This window comes from Cibotium barometz, chromosome 20 (genome assembly GCF_041138505.1).
Source record: "Cibotium barometz isolate CiBa-2024 chromosome 20, ASM4113850v1, whole genome shotgun sequence".
Taxonomy (NCBI): domain Eukaryota; kingdom Viridiplantae; phylum Streptophyta; class Polypodiopsida; order Cyatheales; family Cibotiaceae; genus Cibotium; species Cibotium barometz.
In genome coordinates this window covers 34,306,128-34,328,864 of record NC_141065.1, presented here as the reverse complement: position 1 = coordinate 34,328,864, position 22,737 = coordinate 34,306,128, and the positions used below count along the sequence as shown (strand labels likewise).

The window sequence follows — 22,737 nt, the reverse complement described above, 5'->3', positions numbered from 1 at the left end:
GGGCTCTTTGTCCCACATGATACGAGACATCAAAGCATAGTTTACCTGTAAAAGCTCCACTAAATGAATTTTATCACGGACTCTGTGCGATCTTTGAGGTCCGTCCTCTGTGGTCCATTCGCAGGGAAGCTCCGTGACACCTGACTCCCGAAGGGTGTCCACTAACCACCTGGGTACTCGAACAAAACGCGGAGCCTCCTGCTACTGCAAGGACTCATCTCCAGCTACGAGCTCAACCTCCTCAACTGATTGAGGCTGTCCAGCTAGAACAATAGACTGGGAATCATCATCAGAATCCTCTCGGTCTCCAAGAAGTGGCGGCTCATCAATAGTGGAAACCGGAACATGCTCATCAAAGACCACATCCCTGCTGACAACAACCTCGTTCCTCTCTGGATCATATAACATGTATCCCTTGGAAAGAGAGTTATATCCCACAAAGATAAGCTTTTGGGACTTTGAGTCGAGCTTCCCCCTCTGCTTCTTCGGAATGTGAACATACGCATCACTCCCAAACACAAATGGAAGACATCAGGTTTCCTGCCAAAATATGCCTCAAAGGGAGTCATGTTCGGTACTGAAGTCGTCGGAGACCGGTTGAGGATATGGACAGCCGTAGCCACAGCCTCTCCCCAAAGTGGACGAGGAAGATCACGATGCTCCAGCATCGTCCTCGCCATCTCCACCATGGTCCTGTTCTTCCATTCAACTACTCCATTCTCTGACAACGAACCTGTATTGGCCAGCTCCCTCTTGATGCCATGTTCCGCACAAAAACTCACGAAAGCATTAGAAGAAAATTCACCTCTTTTGTCAGCTTGAAGAGTCTTCACCTACAAGCCATACTCTTTTCTCCACCATCACATGCCACTCCTTGAACCGAGCAAAAGCTTGGTCCTTCTAAGAAAGGAAATAAACCCATGTGAACTTGGAACAATCATCAACAAGAAGCATGAAGTACAAAGAACCTCCCAAGGATGTTATCTGCATAGGTCCACACAAGTCAGTGTGTACCAACTCCAATGGTTTCGAAGCCCGCCTAGAAGCCTGCTTCAAAAAAGATTCCTTGTGCTGCTTACCACGTATGCAAGAATTGCAACGTCCTTGCCTGTTGCCAACATCTGGCAAGCCAACCACCATCTAGTCTCAAAAAGCTCGCCGCAATGCATCCACATTTAAGTGGCCAAGCCGAAAGTGCCACAAGTCACCAACCTAAGAACCTGTCAAAGAGGAGAGTGAAGAGAGTTTGTATATACCATTCTCCACACCGCCTTCCCAAACAACCTGGCCATAGTCTCGCGGTCCCGTAGAGCAACAGAATGCTCCTCAAACTCCACCCGGAAGCCAGTCTTGCATACCTCATGCACTGACAATAGATGAAAACCAAGTGCTAGGACGTAAAGAACATGAGGGAAATGCTTCCCCCCTCTGCCATCAGGAATGATCTCCATCTGGCCCTCACTGTGTATCGGAATTGTGGAATTGTCGCCAATGAAAATGTGACCTGACTACCGTTTCAGATCCAGAAAGAAGAAGTCACGGGAAGGAGTCATGTGCCTAGAAGCACCAATTCCCGAGTATCCTTTGCGGTGAAGCCAACTGCCTCCTTGCTCGAAGAAGATGAAGCATCCGTGTCCATCATCTCTAAGTGCACAAAGGTTGGAGTCTTTGCAGCTGAAGCTGAAAAATCAACACTCTTCCCAGTCCGCTTGGGACACTTCCTCCAATAGTGGCCTTTCTTGCCACAATCCTTATAGGTCCTCTCGGCCTTCAATTTCTCTCAGTCTGAGTCGGGTTTCTTCTCAGAAGACTTCTCTGATGAAGCCTTCCCTTTGCCCTTGTTGTTGTTATTACGGCCTTTCGACCGTTGGCTAGTTAAGGCCTCAGAATCTCCACCCTGTGGAGGGTTCGTGAATCGCTCTTCTTGGTCCAAGACCATGGACACAAGCTCCTCCCATGTGATGGTGCTGAGCCTGCCACTGGTAATCAACAAAGAGTAAAAGGCTGAGTACTGAGAGGGCAAATGTGACAGCAACGTTATGGCCATATCCTCTGATGATATCTCTTTCCCAGCTTGGAGAACTTCCTGCTGAAGAGCTTGCAGCTTGTTGATGTGCTCCTGCATCGTCAACGACTTTGCCAGATTCATCACCCGCATCTGAACTTCCAAGGAGATTCTCTTCATGGGTGACACCCTGTTGTAGAGAGAAGTCAAATGCTGCCAAATACCTCTAGCCAGCGTCATATGCTTGATATGATTGATTACCTGTGGTGTGCAATTGAGGAAGATGAAAGAACGAACTATGGCATTGACACGATCCCATAACTGTGCCTGTGCCTCTCGTTCCTTCCGAATAGAGGGTAACTCCCCTTCCTCTAACTCCGGCCGTGGAACCCCAACATCAATGAAATCAGCAAGGTCGTAAGACTCCAAAATAGATTCCATCATTACCTTCCATATGCCGTAGTTGTTCCCGTCCAACTGAAGGTCCACTAGGAACATGGGGAGTGTCGGGATCTTCACATGCTTCTCAGCCATCTCAAGTAAATCTGCCATTGCGGGGGTGTAACTGAGAAAGGAGGTGGGTGGGAAAAATGAAGAACTAAACCTGCGAGTGGCTGTCCAGCAACAAGGCCCGCCTTTCGCTTGCTTCTCCTCTTCCCGTACGGCCCAAAATAGTCCTCCAATCAATAACACAAACAACCCCCCTTCCCGTACGGCTCACGACATGCTCTCCTCCAGTCGGCCAACAAAAACACATGTTGACCAGCTGTAGTCAGTCGGCCAGCATACAAGGGACAACCTAGGGGCAGCAAAGTCCAGTCGTCCAGCATCTAGAATAGCCGACAGGCACAGGATAGCCTCCCACACCAACGAAAAATAGGAAAAAATGGAAATATATGGAGAGTGGGGAAAAATGAGAAAACACCTAAATCGGGCGGGCACACCCACAACACAGGCCCTGGTGTAAATATACAGACAGGAGATGACTGCTAACAGGATCATGAAGCAAAGACTCAAGCAAGTGGGCAAGCACTGTCCAAAGTTGTCATTTAGAAGTTTTGGTCTTTTTCCCATCATCAAGAAGACAAGCGATGTCGCCATGCAACTCATATTGCCAAGACAGTTGGACGATACACGTCTTCCACCTCTCTTGGTTAAAGCCTTATATTGGGCCTTCATTGCAGAATGTTACAGAAGAGCAGCAACCAGAAATGGTTAATGAAGCAAAGGTGATAGAGCCTGAGCAGATCCTTCTACATCGCTAGAAACATGGTTCTGGACAACGTCTTCGCCAATTTTATGTAAAGTTCAAAGATCGAGGGACCCATGAAGCCATTTGGTTAGATGATGAATTCTTCCTCGAGTATCCACAATTATTGGCGGACTATCTCAAAGCTATGAACCAGCCGCCAAACTAAGCAAGAGGGAAATGTCACGTGCACCCATGCACTATGATACAGGATGACAAACTGGCTCATCAACAGTGCAAGAATTATGTTCAGAAGTAGTACCTTTTAGAATATATTTGTCTTATGCCGTGACCCCTTTGTGAGCCCAGTCTGGGACATGTCTCGCACGAACTACGTAGGTTAGTCGCCCAGCCATAGAGGTCAGTGTCAGGTCAGTCCTCTTAACCCATTGTGGAGAATTCAGCAAGTGTTCATCATTTAGATGCATGTAGATGTCAGCCATAGCAGTAGGATGCATGTTAGCATTTAGTTGCATTTGAATGTAGAAGAGGCCAGCCCCAAGGCAGCCCCAAAAGGTGGGCTAGCCTTGCAAGGGGTAGCCAAACCCCTAGCCATGCACGATGGCCAGTCGACAGCCTCTCTTGAGGGCTATTATGCAGTCGGCCAAGTCCTTTTAGGACTTGGGACCCAATCCGCTAGGCCAGGCAGCCAGCCGACCAGCTAACCAGCCAACCGACCAAGCAATTGATGCCATGATGCACCAGTCGTGGACATTTACTGCTGGCCGACAGGCTGTAGGGGCAACCGACTTGCATTCCTGAGCCATATAAATATGCAAGACATGTTCAGTCCCAAAATCGGCAGATACAAATCAGAGATTATCATCAGAAGTCAAGCATGTATGCCTAGGCTCTTGCCTGTGCATACCTACAGCCATTTTTGTGTGTTCAGCCCAAGGCAAAGAAGCTCAGTCTCTTCAGGATTATTCAGCACACCTATCCTCAGTCTCGGGCCGGTGTATCTCTCGAAGATAGCTTCACAGTCACCTAAAGCTTATGCACAGTTCTGCCCAACGTTTGATCGCTCTGTCCTTGTGTTTGGCGGTCGGTCAGTCAGTTTGTCCGCTCAGTTTCGTGGACATGGTTCAGCTTGTATACAATTCTCCAGAAGAAGAAATAAAGCAAATACTCTTGCTTGCACACACACACACACACACACAGGGGGAGGGGGGAGGGGGGGGGGGGGGGGAGGGGGGCTTTCAGTGGGTAATTCGGGACCCCATCTGGTCTCGTCTCTACATCATCTTTTTTCAGATTCATGTATGTTGTTTTGAAGGATTGCTAAAGACTTACTAAACTCGGGTTTAAAGAAAGGCTTCGTTGTTTCACACAGTCCTAGCTTGGTGCATGCTACAACGTGAGATATATCCATTGTATAATACATGTGCATGCATCTCTGCTTGCTTAAAAGTGATTAAACCTAAATATTTTCATGTGACTTCCTACTATGATGTCCAGTTCACAGGCAAGGGACACCACCCCGTGAACCGTGCGAATGCTCTGTATTGTGGCATGTGAACAAGTGGTAAGTATCTTGTTTAACCCTTTAAATTTTGGGAAAGGTTTTATAGCCTTTGGGCATTCAGACTTCACTAAAGATGCCCACCATTAATTTAGGTGGGCTATGCCACTTGGCCTAAGAGGACTTGACCCCGCTTCTCTCTGGCTCTACCCGCCTACACTTGCCATGTACCCTACTCTAGTACCCAACTGCTCGATATTGCCGTACATGGTACCCACTGCACTATCTGCTATACCCATACAGTACCTTTTGATGTGCTCGACAACAGTACCTGTTGCACCTTCGGTTGTACACGCCTATATTACCTACCGTACCAGTCATACCCTAGCAAGTGTTATTACATTAGATGCATGTGTCATTGTAAGGTGTCCATAGACCTAACCAAGGATTTTATTTTTATTACCAAGAAAAACAGCCTCAAAGGCTAAGTACAAACTCATCTCCTTATATGGAGCGAGAATCAAGGAACAAAATGAGGGGGAAGGATGCACTTCTCCTCCGGTTGGCCGCTCTATGAGGAGAAGGCTATCTCATACAATGGGGGGAGGGAGAAATAACCACACAGGTGGTCTATAGTGCCAAGTAAGCTCACCATCACTATCTGAGAAAGGGAATAGGCTGCCAGATGCTCATGAAGGCTTCCCGATGCTTATGCATGCAGTCTTAACCACCCTGAGGCTTGCCCCCACTGGCCACGCAGGGTATGAATGATATTAAGCTAGATGCTCCTCATGGACTCCGCTTGCAGAGCAAGGGTGCCTTCGATGGCTTCACTGCATCGAGCTCTCCAGATGTATCATGCGGCAATATTGCTGCAAATCTCCCATCTCTGGCAAGAATCTGGAGTCCAATGACAAGTAGATGGAGCTGGGACTGGCACTGCAAAAATACGAAGGTGACCCTCCTCATATGCCATGACAGCCTTGGCCTCAATGGCCCAAGTAACAGTTCCCCACGTTGCAGTGTGGAAGGGACGCGGTCTATAGTAAAGATGCGGAGGATCCACTACCAAATTTGCTGAACCTTCGGCAATCCCAAAGACAATGACGTTGGGACTCCTGGGGATGGCCACACCTCGAACATAATGCTGGCCTACCTCCAATGGCCAACCGCCAAGCTCCTATGCGCCAACTGCAACATAAAGAGAGTGATCTTCCGCGGCCGAAAACTATCCCACGACCTCTTCTAGAAATCTGAGAGAAAGTGCGGCAAGAGGCCCTGGGACTACCAGTGTCATGTTGTTGTTGTAGTGCCCTCAACCTCTGGCATCTGAATCCTACAGCCTAGCCGTGTGGTGTATGAAAAAAAGGGGGTACCAAAGTCTCCTCCCTATCCTTTGGATCATGCCATGTCCACTCCCCCGTGTCCCACTGGAGATGCGTGAAAGGCTGGCCCTCCCAAATCCACAAACGCCGAAGTCTCTCTCTGGCCACCTTGGCCAATGGAGGGTGTTAGAATTTGTGCATCTCGGTTTATTTTGGGGAATACCTATTTATTGGGTATTTAATTTTTTCCTCCTATTTTAGTCGTGGAGCAATCGGCCAACTCCCTCACATCACTATCAAAGGGGTCTCCCATTATTCACTTGATGTAGTCCAATCCAAGCACAATGCAACCTCTTGCTGGCTATTGCCATTGTAAAGCTTCATGCTATTATAAAAGGTGATCTTGTCCACAAGCTCTCTATCTCCTTCGCTCTTCTCTCTTGTTTTGTCTACGCTCCCGCCTGTGCATACTCCAACATGGTATCAATTGCTTAGGTACCCGGCTGCATTCTACATTGCGACTAAGTCTTCTTCATCTGCTAGCTACGTTTCTGGCTCCTGAAGGCGACCGTGTCTTCTTCATCCGCTGGCTACGTTTCTGGCTCCTGAAGGCGACTGTATCTTCTCCTTCCATCTACTGCATTTTTTGGAGATCCAAACAGTGGCTGCGTTTTTTCTCAACATAGCTGCGTTTTCTGCTTCCGGTGCTCTTCCTCATCAGTGTTCCACTCCCCGAGCTGCCCTGCTGCTGCTGCTTCGTACCAAGCGTCATCAGCAAGCTTCTTGGTGCTGTTTTTCAGCGTTTGATCGCGGTGAAAGAGCTGTTTTCTCTGTTTTTACAACGTGGACAGCAGTGGAAGGTGTTCTCTTCACATGTGGTGCTGTTTTTCAGCGTTTGATCGCGGTGAAAGAGCTGTTTTCTCTGTTTTTACAACGTGGACACAGCAGTGGAAGGTGTTCTCCTTCCATCTACTGCATTTTCTGGAGATCCAAACAGTGGCTGCGTTTTTTCTCAACATAGCTGCATTTTCTGCTTCCGGTGCTCTTCCTCATCAGTGTTCCACTCCCCGAGCTGCCCTGCTGCTGCTGCTTCGTACCAAGCGTCATCAGCAAGCTTCTTGGTGCTGTTTTTCAGTGTTTGATCGCGGTGAAAGAGCTGTTTTCTCTGTTTTTACGTGGACAGCAGTGGAAGGTGTTCTCTTCACATGTGGTACAACCTGACAAGCTGCCCGCTTCTTCCCCGGCTTCCCCTCCCTCCAATTGGGTGTTTCTAGTGAGTTTCAGTGGACTGTTTTGCTACTATCCAACCTCTTTCTCTCTCAGATTTGAGAGGGGGTTGATTGGTCCTGGTGCGTCACTCCGTTGGAAAGTGCTCGAGAGGAGTCTTGGAGTGTTGAGATTTGTGTACTTTGTTGTTGTGGATATGGCTCCCCCCTGTACGAACAAGGATGACAAGTTGGACGGAACCAACTATGCCCATTGGAAGCTCAATATGCGGATCTAGTTCATCCACAAGGGTTTGTGGGACATTGTTCAGGGCAGTGAGAAGAAGCCCGAGCATCCTCAGAACTCGAGGAGGTAGACCCACGATCAAGAGGATGAATTCCTTGCGGAATTACAAGACTTGGAAAATCGTGATTCGAAGGTGTATTCAGTTCTTGTGCAGACCATTACACAAGAGGTCTCACCGACCGTGCAAACTCTTACAAGTGCTCATCAAGTATGGTCCAAATTGGAGGATCTCTTTGCTCAAGATTCATCAATGCGTGCAGTTGTGTGAAAACAGCTTTTTGTCCAGCCCTAAAAAGCAGATTTTTCTAGGCTTTATTTGGGATTTTTGTGTCTTTGCTGCTGGGCAAAAGCCTTTAGGCTAGCCAATCAGCACTCCCTCATACTATATATAGGTTAGCCTCATCATTCATCAGCTTGTACCACTTTATAGAGCCTATCAGGTACCACGATTTGATCTGCTGCTGCTGTCGGCGCCTACATTGCATCTGATTCATCATCCTCGCATGTCAGCTCCAGCACATCAACGTTTCATATCAGTTCATGGGACAGCAACCCTCTCTGCTACATTCAGCACTTTAGCATTTTTATCTTCAGTTCATGGGACAACAACCCTCTCTGCTACACAAAGTACAACACCTCAACGTTTTATCATCAGTACATATCTTGGGACAGCAGCCCACTCTCTACTACAATACTTCATCGTTTTTCTTCTACAGTTTACCTTGGGACACAGCAGCCCACTCTCTGCTACAGTTTATCATCGTTTTTCTTCTACAATTTACCTTGGGACAGATGCCCACTCTCTGCTCACCATCTCACACCACTCGAGACGGCAGCCCTCTTTGCTCACCACCACCACTCAGGTATTGGAGCACCCTGGTCACCAAAGCTTGCACCACCACTTCTCGGGACGACAGCCCTCTCTGCTCTTCATCACCCCTCAGGTACAACAACACCCTTGTCACCAGAGCCTGCATCACTTTTCAAGGGACATTTGAGGCAGAGGACCCACTGCAACATCCCATTTATCAGCTCTTTTTCGTGATTCCTACTCATTCGGTGGCTCAGAGGTTGAATCATTACTGTAACAAATTTTTCATCTTAACCCTTTGGGAAAAATTAGGGTTTTTTAAAAATTAGGGTTTCCCAAAATATGGGGTTTTCCAAAAATTAGGGTTTTCTGAAATTGATGTTATAGGAGGCTGTAGCACCCCTTTGATGCTTGTAGAGCACCCTCAATTTTTTAAAATGATGAAAAATTTGAGAGTAATGCCTTAATTTGTCTGGTCTGCAGAAAAAAGGTGAAAAGCCCCAAATTGATTTTTTTTTTTGTAGCTCTTGATGATTACCTGCAAGTGCTTGCTGATCTTTTTAACTCTTCAGATAGCTTGTACGAGGGCTTCTATTGCACCAGCTTCTTCTTGCACTCTTGCTATTATTGACTCTGAAGCGCTTTTTGTACCTTTTCTTGAGAGCACACCAAGGCCAACAGGAGAGAGCGAGGCGATTAGCAGTGGGTATAGGCATCGGCGGCACAAAGGAGAGCTTCAAAACTGGACAAAAGCTCGTATGTGGTTGACAGACAGATATGCGACTGTTGGACCTGAAGTCGACACAGGCACGCAGCACCAACATATTGTTTAATATAAGCTTATTTAAACCTTTGAATGGGGTAGCAGGTCGAATACAGTGGCAATGCAGGCATCAAAAGCGCTGCAAGGACAAGCGGCTAAGCAAACAGCGCACACGTGATGTTGGTCTCGACAGTGGCCAGAGGTTGCATATCCGTATTGGCATGACCGAGAGTAAGGTAAAGGGAGGCTAAACCTAGACACACAGAGCATAGTGGCATGAGTCGTCAACAGGACTAGATGGATGCGATAGGCTGGGAGGGCACAATACAGCGCAAGTGTTGTTGGCGACTATTGATAGTACTCAACTGCTGATAGGGTCGAGGCTCTGATACCATTGATGAATCAGGCTCAGCTAGAAGGTGAGAGATGAAGCTATGGGGGCTCATATATAAGAGCCATGATTACTTGTTGAAATCGACTGAGAAAGAAGAGAAAGAAAAGCACAAGACTAGAGAGAAGAAATACACAATTCAATGATGTGATGCATTCGTTGTTTCTTCAATGAAAGTACAAGACCTTTATAGGCCAAAAGATTCTTCTCCTCACAACATTGCATATGTCACATCACACACAAATATCTAGATATTATTGTGACCCCTCTAAGAGGTGGTTCACACACACACACACACACACACAACTACTAGATCAAGTCCACACATACAACCCAGAGATATGGCCTTGCTTCCAACACATACAGGGAATGGGACTTCTTCCTCAATGGAGAGTCCCCTTCAAGATCTTGCTTTGGGAGACAATCAACCCATCTACATCACCTCACCTTCACCACCTTTGCATCAGGATCACCCTCTCTGATTTTATTAGATTTTGTTTCCAGAGGGGGATACATTCCTTCTTCCAATGTGTCAATGTGGGACCCTGGCATCCTTTGCCCGTCTGTGTTGTAGTCGACATATAGCGCTCTCCACCATGCCTAATGTAAAAAAAGTAGAGTGAGGAGGTCAAGGCCGTGGAGGATATGGCTGGGGCAGCTGGGGCGGCTGGTCCAGTACATCATATAGTGATTGGGCATACATATCAGTGATGGTGGCTGCATCAATTGCAGTTGTGAGGCTAACCTATATATAGTATGAGGGAGTACTGGTCGGCCAGCCTAAAGGCTGTCGGCTAGCAGCAAAGATACAAAAATCCCAAATAAAAGCAATAAAGCCAAGAAAAATCCCCTTTTTAGGGCTGGACAAAAAGCTGTTTTCACACACCCCCTCTCAAGCCAAAAAGGTCATTCATCAGCTTGTACCACTTTATAGACCATATCAGGTACCACGATTTGATCTGCTGCTACTGCTGCTGGCGCCTACATCGCATCTGATTCATCCTCCTCGCCAGTCAGCTCCAACACATCAGCCGTTTCATATCAGTTCATGGGATAGCAGCCCTCTTTGCTACACAGTACAACACCTCAGCGTATTATCATCAGTACATATCTTGGGACAGCAGCCCAGTCTCTGCTACAGTACTTCATCGTTTTTCTTTTACAGTTTACCTTGGGACACAGCAGCCCACTCTCTGCTACAGTTTATCATCGTTTTTCTTCTACAATTTACCTTGGGACAACAGCCCACTCTCTGCTCACCATCTCACACCACTGGGGACGACAGTCGTCTCTGCTCCTCACCATCACCAAAGCTTGCTCCACCACTTCTCGGGATGGCAGCCCTCTACCCTTCATCACCCCTCAGGTACAACAGCACCCTTGTCACTAGAGCCTGCATCACTTCACCTTCCGCTGCCACTACCACCTCGGAATGCCTCTGCATCCACCAACGCGAGCCTTCGTCATCAACCATGCTTCAGCTCTGACATCATCTCTGCTTCTGCACTGCTCTTTCTACTCAGAGTCACCTCACATCAGAGGGCTCTTGTACATATGTTCACTCACCATTATATATAGATTCACTCACCTATTTCATGCGGCGTTGTTTTGCTATGATCTCTCGTATATCTGGTCCTTTCTATTAGAAGTCATGTCTTGTCTATACATATACACCAGGGCCTTTGTTGTGGGTGTGCCTGCCCTTATTAGGTGTTTTCTCATTTTTCCCCAAGTGTTCTCATTTTTCCCCACTCTGTATTTTTCCCCCAATTTTTCCTATTTTTCTTGGCATGGGTGGCTACCCTGTGATGCCAGGAGGACCCAGTTGCTGGCCGACTGCATCAGCACGTTTGTGTTCACATCATGGAGCTGGCCGACTGGTCTGGACAAGTCGTGGACCTTTTATGCTGGCCGACTGCTGTTTGCAAATCGTGGGCTCCTCTGGTGTCCTGTCGGCTGTCCTACAGCAGGCCGAAAATGGCCCCACACCCCTTTGCCAGTTTTGTATCATTCCGGGATTCTTCTTGTCTATATAGAGCAGAGTTACACGCCTTTATCTCTCTCTCTCTTGTGCTGTTATTTTCTGCATTGCGTTTTGCTCGTGTTCCCAGATCTGGTCATCATCTCCGCTGTGTATTCTGACATGGTATCAGAGCCTAGGCTCTAGATAGTTCTTGGGATTTGTGTGAGCAAGAGGGGGACTGTTGTGTTGCTGATTGGTGGACTGTTCGGGACTGTTCGGGAAGAGAAGCAAGAGGACGGCGGGCTGATATGCTGGACAGCCACTTGCAGGTGAAAGTTCTTCTTTGTTCCCACTCACCCACCCTTTTTCAGAGTGCATTCCCGCAATGGCAGATCTGTTAGAGATGGCCAAGAGGCATGTGAAGATCCGTTCCCGGTGGACCGTCAGTTGGACGGGAACAACTACGGCATATGGAAGGTTATGATGGAATCTGTTATGGAGTCTTACGACCTCGCTGATTTCGTCATTGTTGTGGTTCCACGGCCGGAAGTAGAGGAAAGGGAGTTACCGTCGATCCGAAAGGACCGGCAGGCACAGGCACAGATGTGGGATCGTGTCAACGCCAGGGTCCGGTGGTTTATCTTCCTTAACTACACACCGCAGGTAATCAATCATGTAAAGCATATGACGCTAGCCAAAGGTATATGGCAGCATTTGGCTTCTCTTTACAACAGGGGAAGTGGAGGACCAACAAGAAGATTCAATGTAGGTATTGCAAAAGAATGGGGCATGTGAATGGAAACAATTTTCATGGAGGCAATAGTGGTCATCCTCATAAAACAAAGAAATCAAGAAATTTCTCCATATACTTGTAACACGCGGAAGCTCTGGAGTCTTCTTTTAGCCCTAAACACTCTTGGAAAACATCTGATGCAAAACGCACATATAGAGAGAGAGTAGAGAGAGAGTAGAGAGAGAGAGAAGTGCTGGAAAATCAGTATATTGCTATAGTACAAATAGGTACTTGTCTGCAGCCCTAGGCTGCCTTCTTGAAAAGGTGGAATACACCAAAACAGTCCCCTATGGGACCCCTAATGACTCAAACCCCTAGAGGGAGTGAATACCTAGAACAATGAGCAAGTGGGCCTATTTATAGCCCTTGGAATCCATGGGGAACTGGCCCACGGCTGGTCGGCCAGCAGCATTGCCATAAACACAAAACGCAAGTCCTTGTTGGTCAGCCGCCTTGATAATGCGCTTCAGTCCCTTCTCCCACTGGAGTCAGCTGACAGCCTTCTGGAACCAACCGACTGCATCACCCCTCCATGATCCCAATTGTCCTGCTCCAAGTCCACCACAGATGCTACACCTGAGGTTCCTAAATTCTGGTTCTTCCTATCTTTTACTAGCTGCCCCTTCTGGATTAGCCCGGAGAAGGTACATGGCATTGATCATGCACATGACATCCCCCTCTGCGAAACTTGTGACGGGAATCCAACCTGCTCTTGGATGACTGTCATCATCCCAATCCTTTCACCGAAGTCCCTCTGTCATCATCCATCCCTGGCAACCCTTTTTCTCTGAAAACCCGGCCTGTTCTCCAAACCACTCTGTCTCTGACGAAGATCTATGCATCTGTTTCCTCTAGTCCACAATCCATTCTTGCCCCGACTCTGAACACTGTCTTGGTCTTCATTCATGAGAAATGAGTCTAGCACTCTCACATCACCCTTGGAGGATAAACCTCCCTTGGGACCGTTGCCCGAGAACCTATCTGGCTCACAGGACTGCCATCCCCTCTGGCACTGTGGAACACCAACAAACCTCTTGGGAGTTCTTCCCGCTTCTGTGCTCCTCGCCTTGGGCTTCGAATCCGTGTACTTTCCTGTACCTTGGACCTGTACACCATCATATGGGACTGAATCAGTGTTTAGCTTTGCTGAGCTTGATGCTCTGATACCAATGTAACACGCGGAAGCTCTGGGAGTCTTCTTTCAGCCCTAAACACTCTTGGAAAACATCTGATGCAAAACGCACATATAGAGAGAGAGTAGAGAGAGAGTAGAGAGAGAGAAGTGCTGGAAAATCAGTATATTGCTATAGTACAAAAAGGTACTTGTCTGCAGTCCTAGGTTGCCTTCTTGAAAAGGTGGAATACACCAAAACAGTCCCCTATGGGACCCCTAATGACTCAAACCCCTAGAGGGAGTGAATACCTAGAACAATGAGCAAGTGGGCCTATTTATAGCCCTTGGAATCCATGGGGAACTGGCCGACTGCTGGTCGGCCCATAAACACAAAACGCAAGTCCTTGTTGGTCAGCCGCCTTGAAAATGCGCTTCAGTCCCTTCTCCCACTGGAGTCAGCCGACAGCCTTCTGGAACCAGCCGACTGCATCACCCCTCCATGATCCCAATTGTCTTGCTCCAAGTCCACCACAGATGCTACACCTGAGGTTCCTAAATTCTGGTTCTTCCTATCTTTTATTGGCTGCCCCTTCTGGATTAGCCCTGAGAAGGTACATGGCATTGATTATGCACATGACATCCCCCTCTGCTAAACATGACATCCCCCTCTACTTGTCTGCAGCCCTAGGCTGCCTTCTTGAAAAGGTGGACTTGGAGCAAGACAATTGGGATCATGGAGGGGTGATGCAGTCGGCTGGTTCCAGAAGGGGCATTGATCATGCACATGACATCCCCCTCCGCTAAACTTGATACTCCTCTCCCCGCCTCCCTATGTGAGATCTCACGCACCTCCTGAAACGAGACCCAAGCAGGGGTCACCCCTTCCTGGACTCACTTCTCCAGTTAGCACTCTATTATACACTCTTAAAAGACAATAGCACAAGACAAAATAGCAAAAAGTAATTAACAACTCTGAGCATAGATAGATGACACCACACTGAGGCCGGAACGGCCGGCCCCCCCCAAGGAAATGATATTATTACTTGGGAGAATTTGTTACAAGTACACGGGCCCAAGGCCAGATTTCCAATAAGCAATGCACAATGAAAACAAAGTATCAAACCCAAACATGTTTGTTGATGCCGAGTCTGAAGTCACCAAGGGCTGCCCCGTCCATAGCACCTTCCAGAGTCACACTTCGCGTGCAATCCACCCGTCCCTGGCACTACGGATCACGCCGTGCCAGTCCTAGCGATGGGGCACCCTCACGGAGTTGACTCGGTGAATGGAAGAGGAGTCCAGACATAGGAGAGCAGGAGAATTCCTCATTCTTCGCGATGAAAATCTTCTGGAGCCACCGTACCTGCTGTTGTACCTGCTGTACCTGCTGTACGACCAGAATCAGCAATTAATGAAGGTACTGTACCTGCTGTACCTGCTGGTGTACCTGCTGAACCTGCTGTACGACCAGAATCAGCAATTAATGAAGGTACTGTACCTGCTATACTTGCTGTACCTGCTGGTGTACCTGCTGTACCTGCTGTACGACCAGAATCAGCAATTAATGAAGGTACTGACACGTACTGTACCTGCTGTACCTGTTGTACGACCAGAATCAGCAATTAATGAAGGTACTGTACCTGCTGTACAACCAGAATCAGCAACTAATGATGGTACTGTACCTGCTGTACCTGCTATACCTGCTGTACAACCAGAATCAGCAATTAATGAAGGTACTGTACTTGCTGTACCTGCTGGTGTACCTGCTGTACCTGCTGTACGACCAGAATCAGCAATTAATGAAGGTACTGTACCTGCAGTACCTGCTGTACCTGCTGTACGACCAGAATCATGAGAATAATGAGTGCTCCAGCCTGTTTTTTCTAAATCCCAGCCAACAATGCCAGGGATGAGGAAGGACATTGAGGCTTATGTACGTGCTTGCCTTACTTGCCAAAAGGTCAAGTTTGATCGTCAGAAGTCTCCTGGATTGCTTCTACCATTGCCTATTCCCTCGCAGCCATGGGAGAGTATAGCTATGGATTTCATCATGGATTTGCCTCGCACTCAGCAAGGTAATGATGCTATATGGACTATCGTTGACCGGTTTAGCAAGCAAGCTCATTTCTTGCCGGTCAAGAAAACGATCAAGGCAAATCATATGGCAAAAGTTTTCTTATCACAGGTATTCAAGCATCATGGTATGCCTAAATCTATTGTGGGTGACCGTGATCCTCGAACTACCAGTCTCTTCTGGAGAGCACTTTTTGACAATATGGGCACAAAGCTGAATTTTTCATCCGCTTTTCATCCTCAAACCGATGGTCAAAGTGAAGCAGCAAATTCAGCCGTATTGGACCTTCTCAAATGCTATGTAGCTGATCAAAAGACTTTGTGGGAAAAGTATTTGCCACTTGTGGAGTTTGCATACAATAACACGGTGCATGCTTCTACTGGGAAGGCTCCCTTTGAGATAGTTTATGGCAAAGTGGTATTGCCTCCCATCCTACGTACTAAGGATGAGATTTTTGCTGCTGATGACTTTGTCAGGGACTTGGATATTGCCTTTGCACAGGTACGGACCGCCATAGCCCGTTCTCAAGAGAAGCATAAGAAGGCTGCAGACAAGCATAGAAAGCATTTGGATGTCAAGGTAAATGATTGGGTATTGCTGAAATTCGAAAAAGCTAGACTCCGTAAGAGATCTGGTAAGGAGGGGATGTTTCCCAAGCTCTCATCCAGGTATTATGGGCCTTTCAAGGTCATTGAGCAGATCAATGAAGTTGCTTTTCGTTTAGCATTGCCATCCCATTGGAAGATACATAATGCTTTCCATGTTAGCCTCTTACGAAAGTATGTGGGTCCGGAACCAAGTCTTCCTATCATTGAGGATCCACCAGAAGTGGATGAGTTGGAAGAGATTTTGCAACCAGAGCAGATTGTGTTTCATAAAGAGCGTAAGCTATCTGCAGGCAAGCTTGTAAGACGCTATTTGGTGAAGTTCAAGAACTATCTCCCCATTGATGCTAAGTGGGTTGATGAGGACTACTTCAAAGATTATCCGCAGCTTCTCTATGACTATTTGGAAGCTTTTCAGTTGCGGACAACTGTTTAGAAGACGGGGAGATGTCACCATTGAGCTATCTAATGGTCCTCTTATCTTCTTGTGTGAGCTTTGGGCTCTGGATGAGCATACTCCGTAGTGGTGCTCCATCGCTAGGACTGGCACGGCGTGATTCGTAGTGCCAGGGACGGGTGGATTGCACACGGTGTATGTTTCTGGATTACCACCGTTAGGACTGGCACGGCGTGATTCGTAGTGCCAGGGACGGGTGGATTGTACACTCTGTGTGTACCTGGAACTGACTTTCCGGTGGGCTTGTTTGTGCCCGGAAATGTCAAGTATTGTGCAAGTACATGAACGGAGATTATCCTTTAACAATGTTGCATTGTGCACTCATGTTTGCCTGCCTTTGAAATGTTTTCGCGTGAACTGGTTTCGTTTGCATGCTTGACATGTGTGTCTAGCTCAGGGGTCGGGGACGCCCTCCCGTGAGCCGTGGAATGCCTTGTCTTCTGACAGGTTTTGTGGCGTGTGAACAGGTGGGAAATCCTTATTTTAATAAGAGTTTTAAGTTATAAGTCTTATAACTTACAGGTTTCATACTTCATTAAAAGTAGGTGGACACTTTATAAGTGTGGGCACCTTCTTTTGGCCTGGGCACCCTTTTATAGCATGTGGGGTGGGGGTTGGCCACCTACCCCACCTACCACACCCAAATTATTTGCATGGGAGGAAGGCGCCTCACTTCCAACCCTCTCCCTTGCATTTTGGAGGAAGAAAACACAATTGTTGGCTGGGATTTAGAAAAAACAGGCTGGAGCACTCATTATTCTCATGATTCTGGTCGTACAGCAGGTACACCAGCAGGTACAGCAGGTACTGCAGGTACAGTACCTTCATTAATTGCTGATTCTGGTCGTACAGCAGGTACAGCAGGTACAGCAGCAGGTACAGTACCTTCATTAATTGCTGATTCTGGTTATGCAGCAGGTACAGCAGCAGGTACAGCAGGTACAGTACCATCATTAGTTGCTGATTCTGGTTGTACAGCAGGTACACCAGCAGGTACAGCAGGTACAGTACCTTCATTAATTGCTGATTCTGGTCGTACAGCAGGTGCAGCAGGTACACCAACAGGTACAGCAGGTACAGCAGGTACAGTACCTTCATTAATTGCTGATTCTGGTCGTACAACAGGTACAGCAGGTACACCAACAGGTACAGCAGGTACATTACCTTCATTAATTGCTGATTCTGGTCGTACAGCAGGTACAGCAGGTACACCAGCAAGTACAGCAAGTACAGTACCTTCATTAATTGCTGATTCTGGTCGTACAGCAGGTACAGCAGGTACAACAGCAGGTACGGTGGCTCCAGAAGATTTTCATCGCGAAGAATGAGGAATTCTCCTGCTCTCCTATGTCTGGACTCCTCTTCCATTCACCGAGTCAACTCCGTGAGGGTGCCCCATCGCTAGGACTGGCACGGCGTGATCCGTAGTGCCAGGGACGGGTGGATTGCACGCGAAGTGTGACTCTGGAAGGTGCTATGGACGGGGCAGCCCTTGGTGACTTCAGACTCGGCATCAACAAACATGTTTGGGTTTGATACTTTGTTTTCATTGTGCATTGCTTATTGGAAATCTGGCCTTGGGCCCGTGTACTTGTAACAAATTCTCCCAAGTAATAATATCATTTCCTTGGGGGGGGCCGGCCGTTCCGGCCTCAGTGTGGTGTCATCTATCTATGCTCAGAGTTGTTAATTACTTTTTGCTATTTTGTCTTGTGCTATTGTCTTTTAAGAGTGTATAATAGAGTGCTAACTGGAGAAGTGAGTCCAGGAAGGGGTGACCCCTGCTTGGGTCTCGTTTCACCTCCTCATCTTCTATGTTCGCCTTGCTGCCACCCATTTCTCCCTCTATCATACGCGGTGCAACCTCGTGGCTACGCCATACACAATTGAGGCTGGCCTGACCTGGCTGCTTTGAGGCTGCACCTCCTGGCCGCCCCTTGGCTTGCATGCACATGACATCCCCCTCTGCTAAACATGACATCCCCCTCTACTTGTCTGCAGCCCTAGGCTGCCTTCTTGAAAAGGTGGACTTGGAGCAGGACAATTGGGATCATGGAGGGGTGATGCAGTCGGCTGGTTCCAGAAGGGGCATTGATCATGCACATGACATCCCCCTCTGCTAAACTTGATACTCCTCTCCCTGCCTCCCTATGTGAGATCTCACGCACCTCCTCATCTTCTATGTTCGCCTTGCTGCCACCCATTTCTCCCTCTATCATACGCGGTGCAACCTCGTGGCTACGCCATACACAATTGAGGCTGGCCTGACCTGGCTGCTTTGAGGCTGCACCTCCTGGCCGCCCCTTGGCTTGCATGTGCACCCCTTGGTTGACTGCCCTTCCACGCCTCTAAACCACGTGCCCAGGCCCGGTGACTGCACTGGCCGGGGCTGCCCTCTGCGCGCCCAAGCCGGCCATGCACTGGCCATTCTGGTCGTGCCCCTGGCTGGCTCCAGGCCACCTGTCTTGCCAGCCTGATTCAACCCTATCTCTGGTTGCACCAACCAGCCCATACACCCTGCCTTGCCCCAGATTTCGTGTTTGCACTCTTATGACAAAAATCAGATCTCAGCCAGGGGTAGTGTTGCCCCTAGGCGGCACCATGGCTTTCACGGATCAAAAGGTTAAATCCACCTGCATATACAGGGTGCTTTTTCCTCTTTCCCCTGCTCCTTGCACATCCATCCATAAAGCTCTCCTTTCCTTGCTTCTCCCACACATCCATAAGAAGAAACCATGGCTTTGTTGCCAAAAGCATCCAGTAAAGGCTCTGTCTTGTGGACTTCCTGGGTCAACCGATCAATCCCCACATCCATGGGTTCTATCCTTCTCAGATCCAACTCTGATACCACTGTAAGGTCTCCACAGACTGAACCAACGATTATCTGACATAGATCCACAGAGGGCTAGGGTTAGACCCACGTACTTGAGAGGAGGATTTATACTATACCTGAGGTCATACGCATCGCATGACTGCGACTAATTGTGGCTAGCAACTGGATACCTCAATCCTCCACCACCAGGCCTCACCACCCACTCACAGCTCCATGGACCTGAGGTCCTGAACACCCTTGGCGGCTCTCCTGTCTGCCACTGGATACCTCTAATTATTCATAAGTGGCCCCAAGGTCACTTATATAGCAATACCTATTATTGGCCCTTGCTTTATTTATAATCTTTCCTGCTTTATTTATAAGCTTTTTAGCCATAACTAACCCATGGCTATTATTTATAAGCCTAAGGCCAATCTAGACCTCATCCTACTAGTGCCCTTAGCCTACGTGTGAACCCTCCAGGTCCCTACACCCTACTAAGCCTTAACCCTACTCTAGGGTTAACCCTAACCCTAATCTTGGGTTAGCACATGTCCCTAGCCCCGGGTTAACCTAACCCTAAGCCGGTCGGGACATAACAATCATCCCTTGAGGCTTGCCCAGGCTGGTCTTGGACTGCCCAAAGGCTGTAGCCCGCCCTCCAAATGGTGCCCCGAACCTGCATCACTTCAATGCTTATTTTTTGGGCTGCAACTTGGACACATCCACTACTACCCTAGAGCACCCCTACCTGTTTGTACACTCAGTGGTAATCTTGTCGTTAGGTATGTCTCTCATGTGTACATGGCATCAAAAGTCACCAGCGACTGTGCACCCTTAGGCCCAATATGAACATAAAATGAGAACTTTTGATGTAAAAAGCAGTCCTCTACTCCTGACCTGACAGGCCGACCAGCTTTGGAGGGGGGAAGTGGGGGATATACAAACAAGGGACACTAAGCAAACTACGTTTTCATGCCAATGGTTCCAGCAGCCATTACTAAGGTGCTCAAACATTGTTGTAGACTTTATTTTCTGTTTTCAAACTAATGATGTTAACGCCCTTTCATTTCTTTGGACCTTTGGCCCGTTAAGTTCATAACAATTGTTTTATGATATATAGCAAAATGCTCCTCATCAAGCTGCTGGACACTCATGCATGCATTAAACTACATGCTAGCTAAGTTGTTTCCCCATGCATCAAAAGATAAATATATATAATTACCACAATTTCGTTGCTACAAACCTTGTCCATTTATTCGAAACTATGTCATAGCAATGCACATCATTGGTGACTCCTGCCAATCCTGTGATTGCAAATAGCAAAATCATATGAACAGTTACACTGCTGAAGATGGCAACTTACACCTATGATTTTGAAAGTTTTTTTTTTTAATTGATCACATCACCTCAAAAACTCTTCATTAAACAAGAAGAATTACTAATGCCAGCGCCTCCACTGATGGACTCTGGACCAGCTGCCTGAGAGCCATCCTGGATTGAAGTAGCACCCCCGAACACTATAAGCCGAGGGCCAACATAACCAGGTGTATTCTCGTCCCCCACAGCTAGTACTTCTGTCAAAGTGTGACCACACCGCGGGCCCGGATGGTCTGCCTCCGTGTCTGAGAGTGAGGTAATGGCAGTGTAAGCCGGGGCGGGCTTAGGCCCCAAGGCCGGTTTTGATGATGGAGGAGCTACATGGTAATGCCGGTACTCATTATGCTCAAGCTCCTGGCAATCATCATTGTTGTTCTCTGAGGCCTGAGATGGGGAAGAGGTGGGAGGAGGAGGGGTGAGGGGAGACAAGTCTTGTTGTTCCTGTTCCTGTTCACGTTCCTGCTCTTGTAGCTTTTCTTGCTCTTGATGTTGTTGTTCAGAAGCACTCGTGTTACTTGCCGTCCCAGCATCTTCTTCCATTTTAGGGAAATGCAAGCAGCATGATCTTCAGGTAAAAAAACAGCAATCCTCCAAAAAAATCACGGGTAGCTGGCAGATGGATATGACGAAAAAATTTCCCAGGGTAGTACAGTTAACCAGGGCTGAGATGTTTAAAAACAGTATAGTCTTTACCAAGACCAAAAAATGTCTGGCACAGTAAGCTTTACAAGACCTGAGATATGAAGTAAGCAGTATGGGAAAGCAGAAAAGAATGAAAAGCGAAAAAAGAACTTCCCAGCTGATAAAAATGAGAGAGGAGGTAGGGTTTCTCTGGCAGAGAGATGGATTCCAAAAAACAACCAACTGCATCAAAATGAGCGGCTATGGCGGAAAAAAGGAAGCATGGAATTAATAAATCCCCAAGCGAAACCTAAAGGAGGATACCTTAAGATTCAAAAGGAAGCAAAACAGACTAAAAGCTTCAATGGCAAGATTAAAGCTTCTGCAGGAGGAGAAACCCGAATTTTTCAACACCAGAGCAAAGAAAAAGAAAAGGATTAAACCCGAAAAGTGCACTTCACCACTGTGTTTGGAGACCTCTCTGCAATCAAGCCGGCTATGGCGAGGTTGAACTTGGGATGGATCGAAAGAGAGAGAGAGAGGGAAAATAAAAAAACTTGCCGTTCTCCTGCCAGTACGTTTTTTGCCCGCAAATGGAGTGCTGCACCAGAAACACGATTGTTGATGATGACGATGATGAAAGCCATTCCAATGAAAAGGAGGAGAGAGAAAGAACTATATATGTATAGAGAGAGAGAGAGAGAGAGAGAGAGAGAGAGAGAGGGGACCTTTTTTCAATTTTTTGAACGGTTTGCAACCTCCGGAGCCCCTCGTGTACTGACAATTCTATGAAAGAGAAAACCTACTATCGACTGATAAACTTTTAGAGAGAGAGAGAAAGAAAGAATTTATTAAATAAACACCCAAAGGGTTTATGATACCAACAGTAGTACAATATCTCCATGAACATGGGGAAAACCCAGACTACCCACCTATACCATGAACATGTATTCTGAAAAAGGTTGTACATGTAGTCGGTCAAGATGTCAAAATGTATAGTGGGGTGAGAGGGAAGTATGCCTCATCCAATAATAGTACCATCCTCCTCCATGGAGAGCTATGATGATGTCCCCCCTCCTATGGTAGTAGCTACTCATGCTACCACAGTATGTCCACCTCATGCCACCAAAGTCTGCCTTGGATGGTTTAGACCTTGGTTTCAGTGGTTTGCAATAAATATTTTAAATTCAATGGTTTGCAATAAAAATTTCTCTTTTGCATATTGAAATAAAATTTTGTTGGCATATTCACAAAAAATAAAAAGATAGACATTTTCAAAATTTTATTGCATATATTCATCAAAATTATTGCTTCAGGTATGTACAAGGTTTTTGATTCAAGTATGTACAACTATTTACATTGCATCAAACGGTTTCTTTCTTCAACGTCACATGAAAACA

The 22,737-nt window shown here is 47.3% G+C and overlaps 1 protein-coding gene across 9 annotated transcripts in view; it reads right to left on the bottom strand.

Moving 5' to 3' along the window:
- The window catches only part of LOC147627807 (serine/threonine-protein phosphatase BSL3-like), a 39,886-nt gene extending 17,720 nt beyond the window's left edge, over positions 1-22,166 (bottom strand). For 6 of the 9 annotated variants that reach the window (XR_015268331.1, XR_015268333.1, XR_015268334.1 and 3 more), the window contains exons 1-2: positions 20,779-22,028; positions 20,583-20,643 (exon numbers count right to left, since the gene is read on the bottom strand). Coding sequence is in view for 3 of the 9 variants with exons in the window: in XM_086814779.1 (XP_086670905.1) it covers positions 20,583-20,643; positions 20,779-21,256 (539 nt within the window). In the remaining 6 variants the exon portion in view is untranslated. Of the gene's footprint in view, positions 1-20,582; positions 20,644-20,745; positions 22,029-22,065 lie in introns of those variants that run through there. The other 3 variants (XM_086814778.1, XM_086814780.1, XM_086814781.1) reach the window with 2 other exon arrangements.
- Positions 22,167-22,737: the final 571 nt, after the last annotated feature.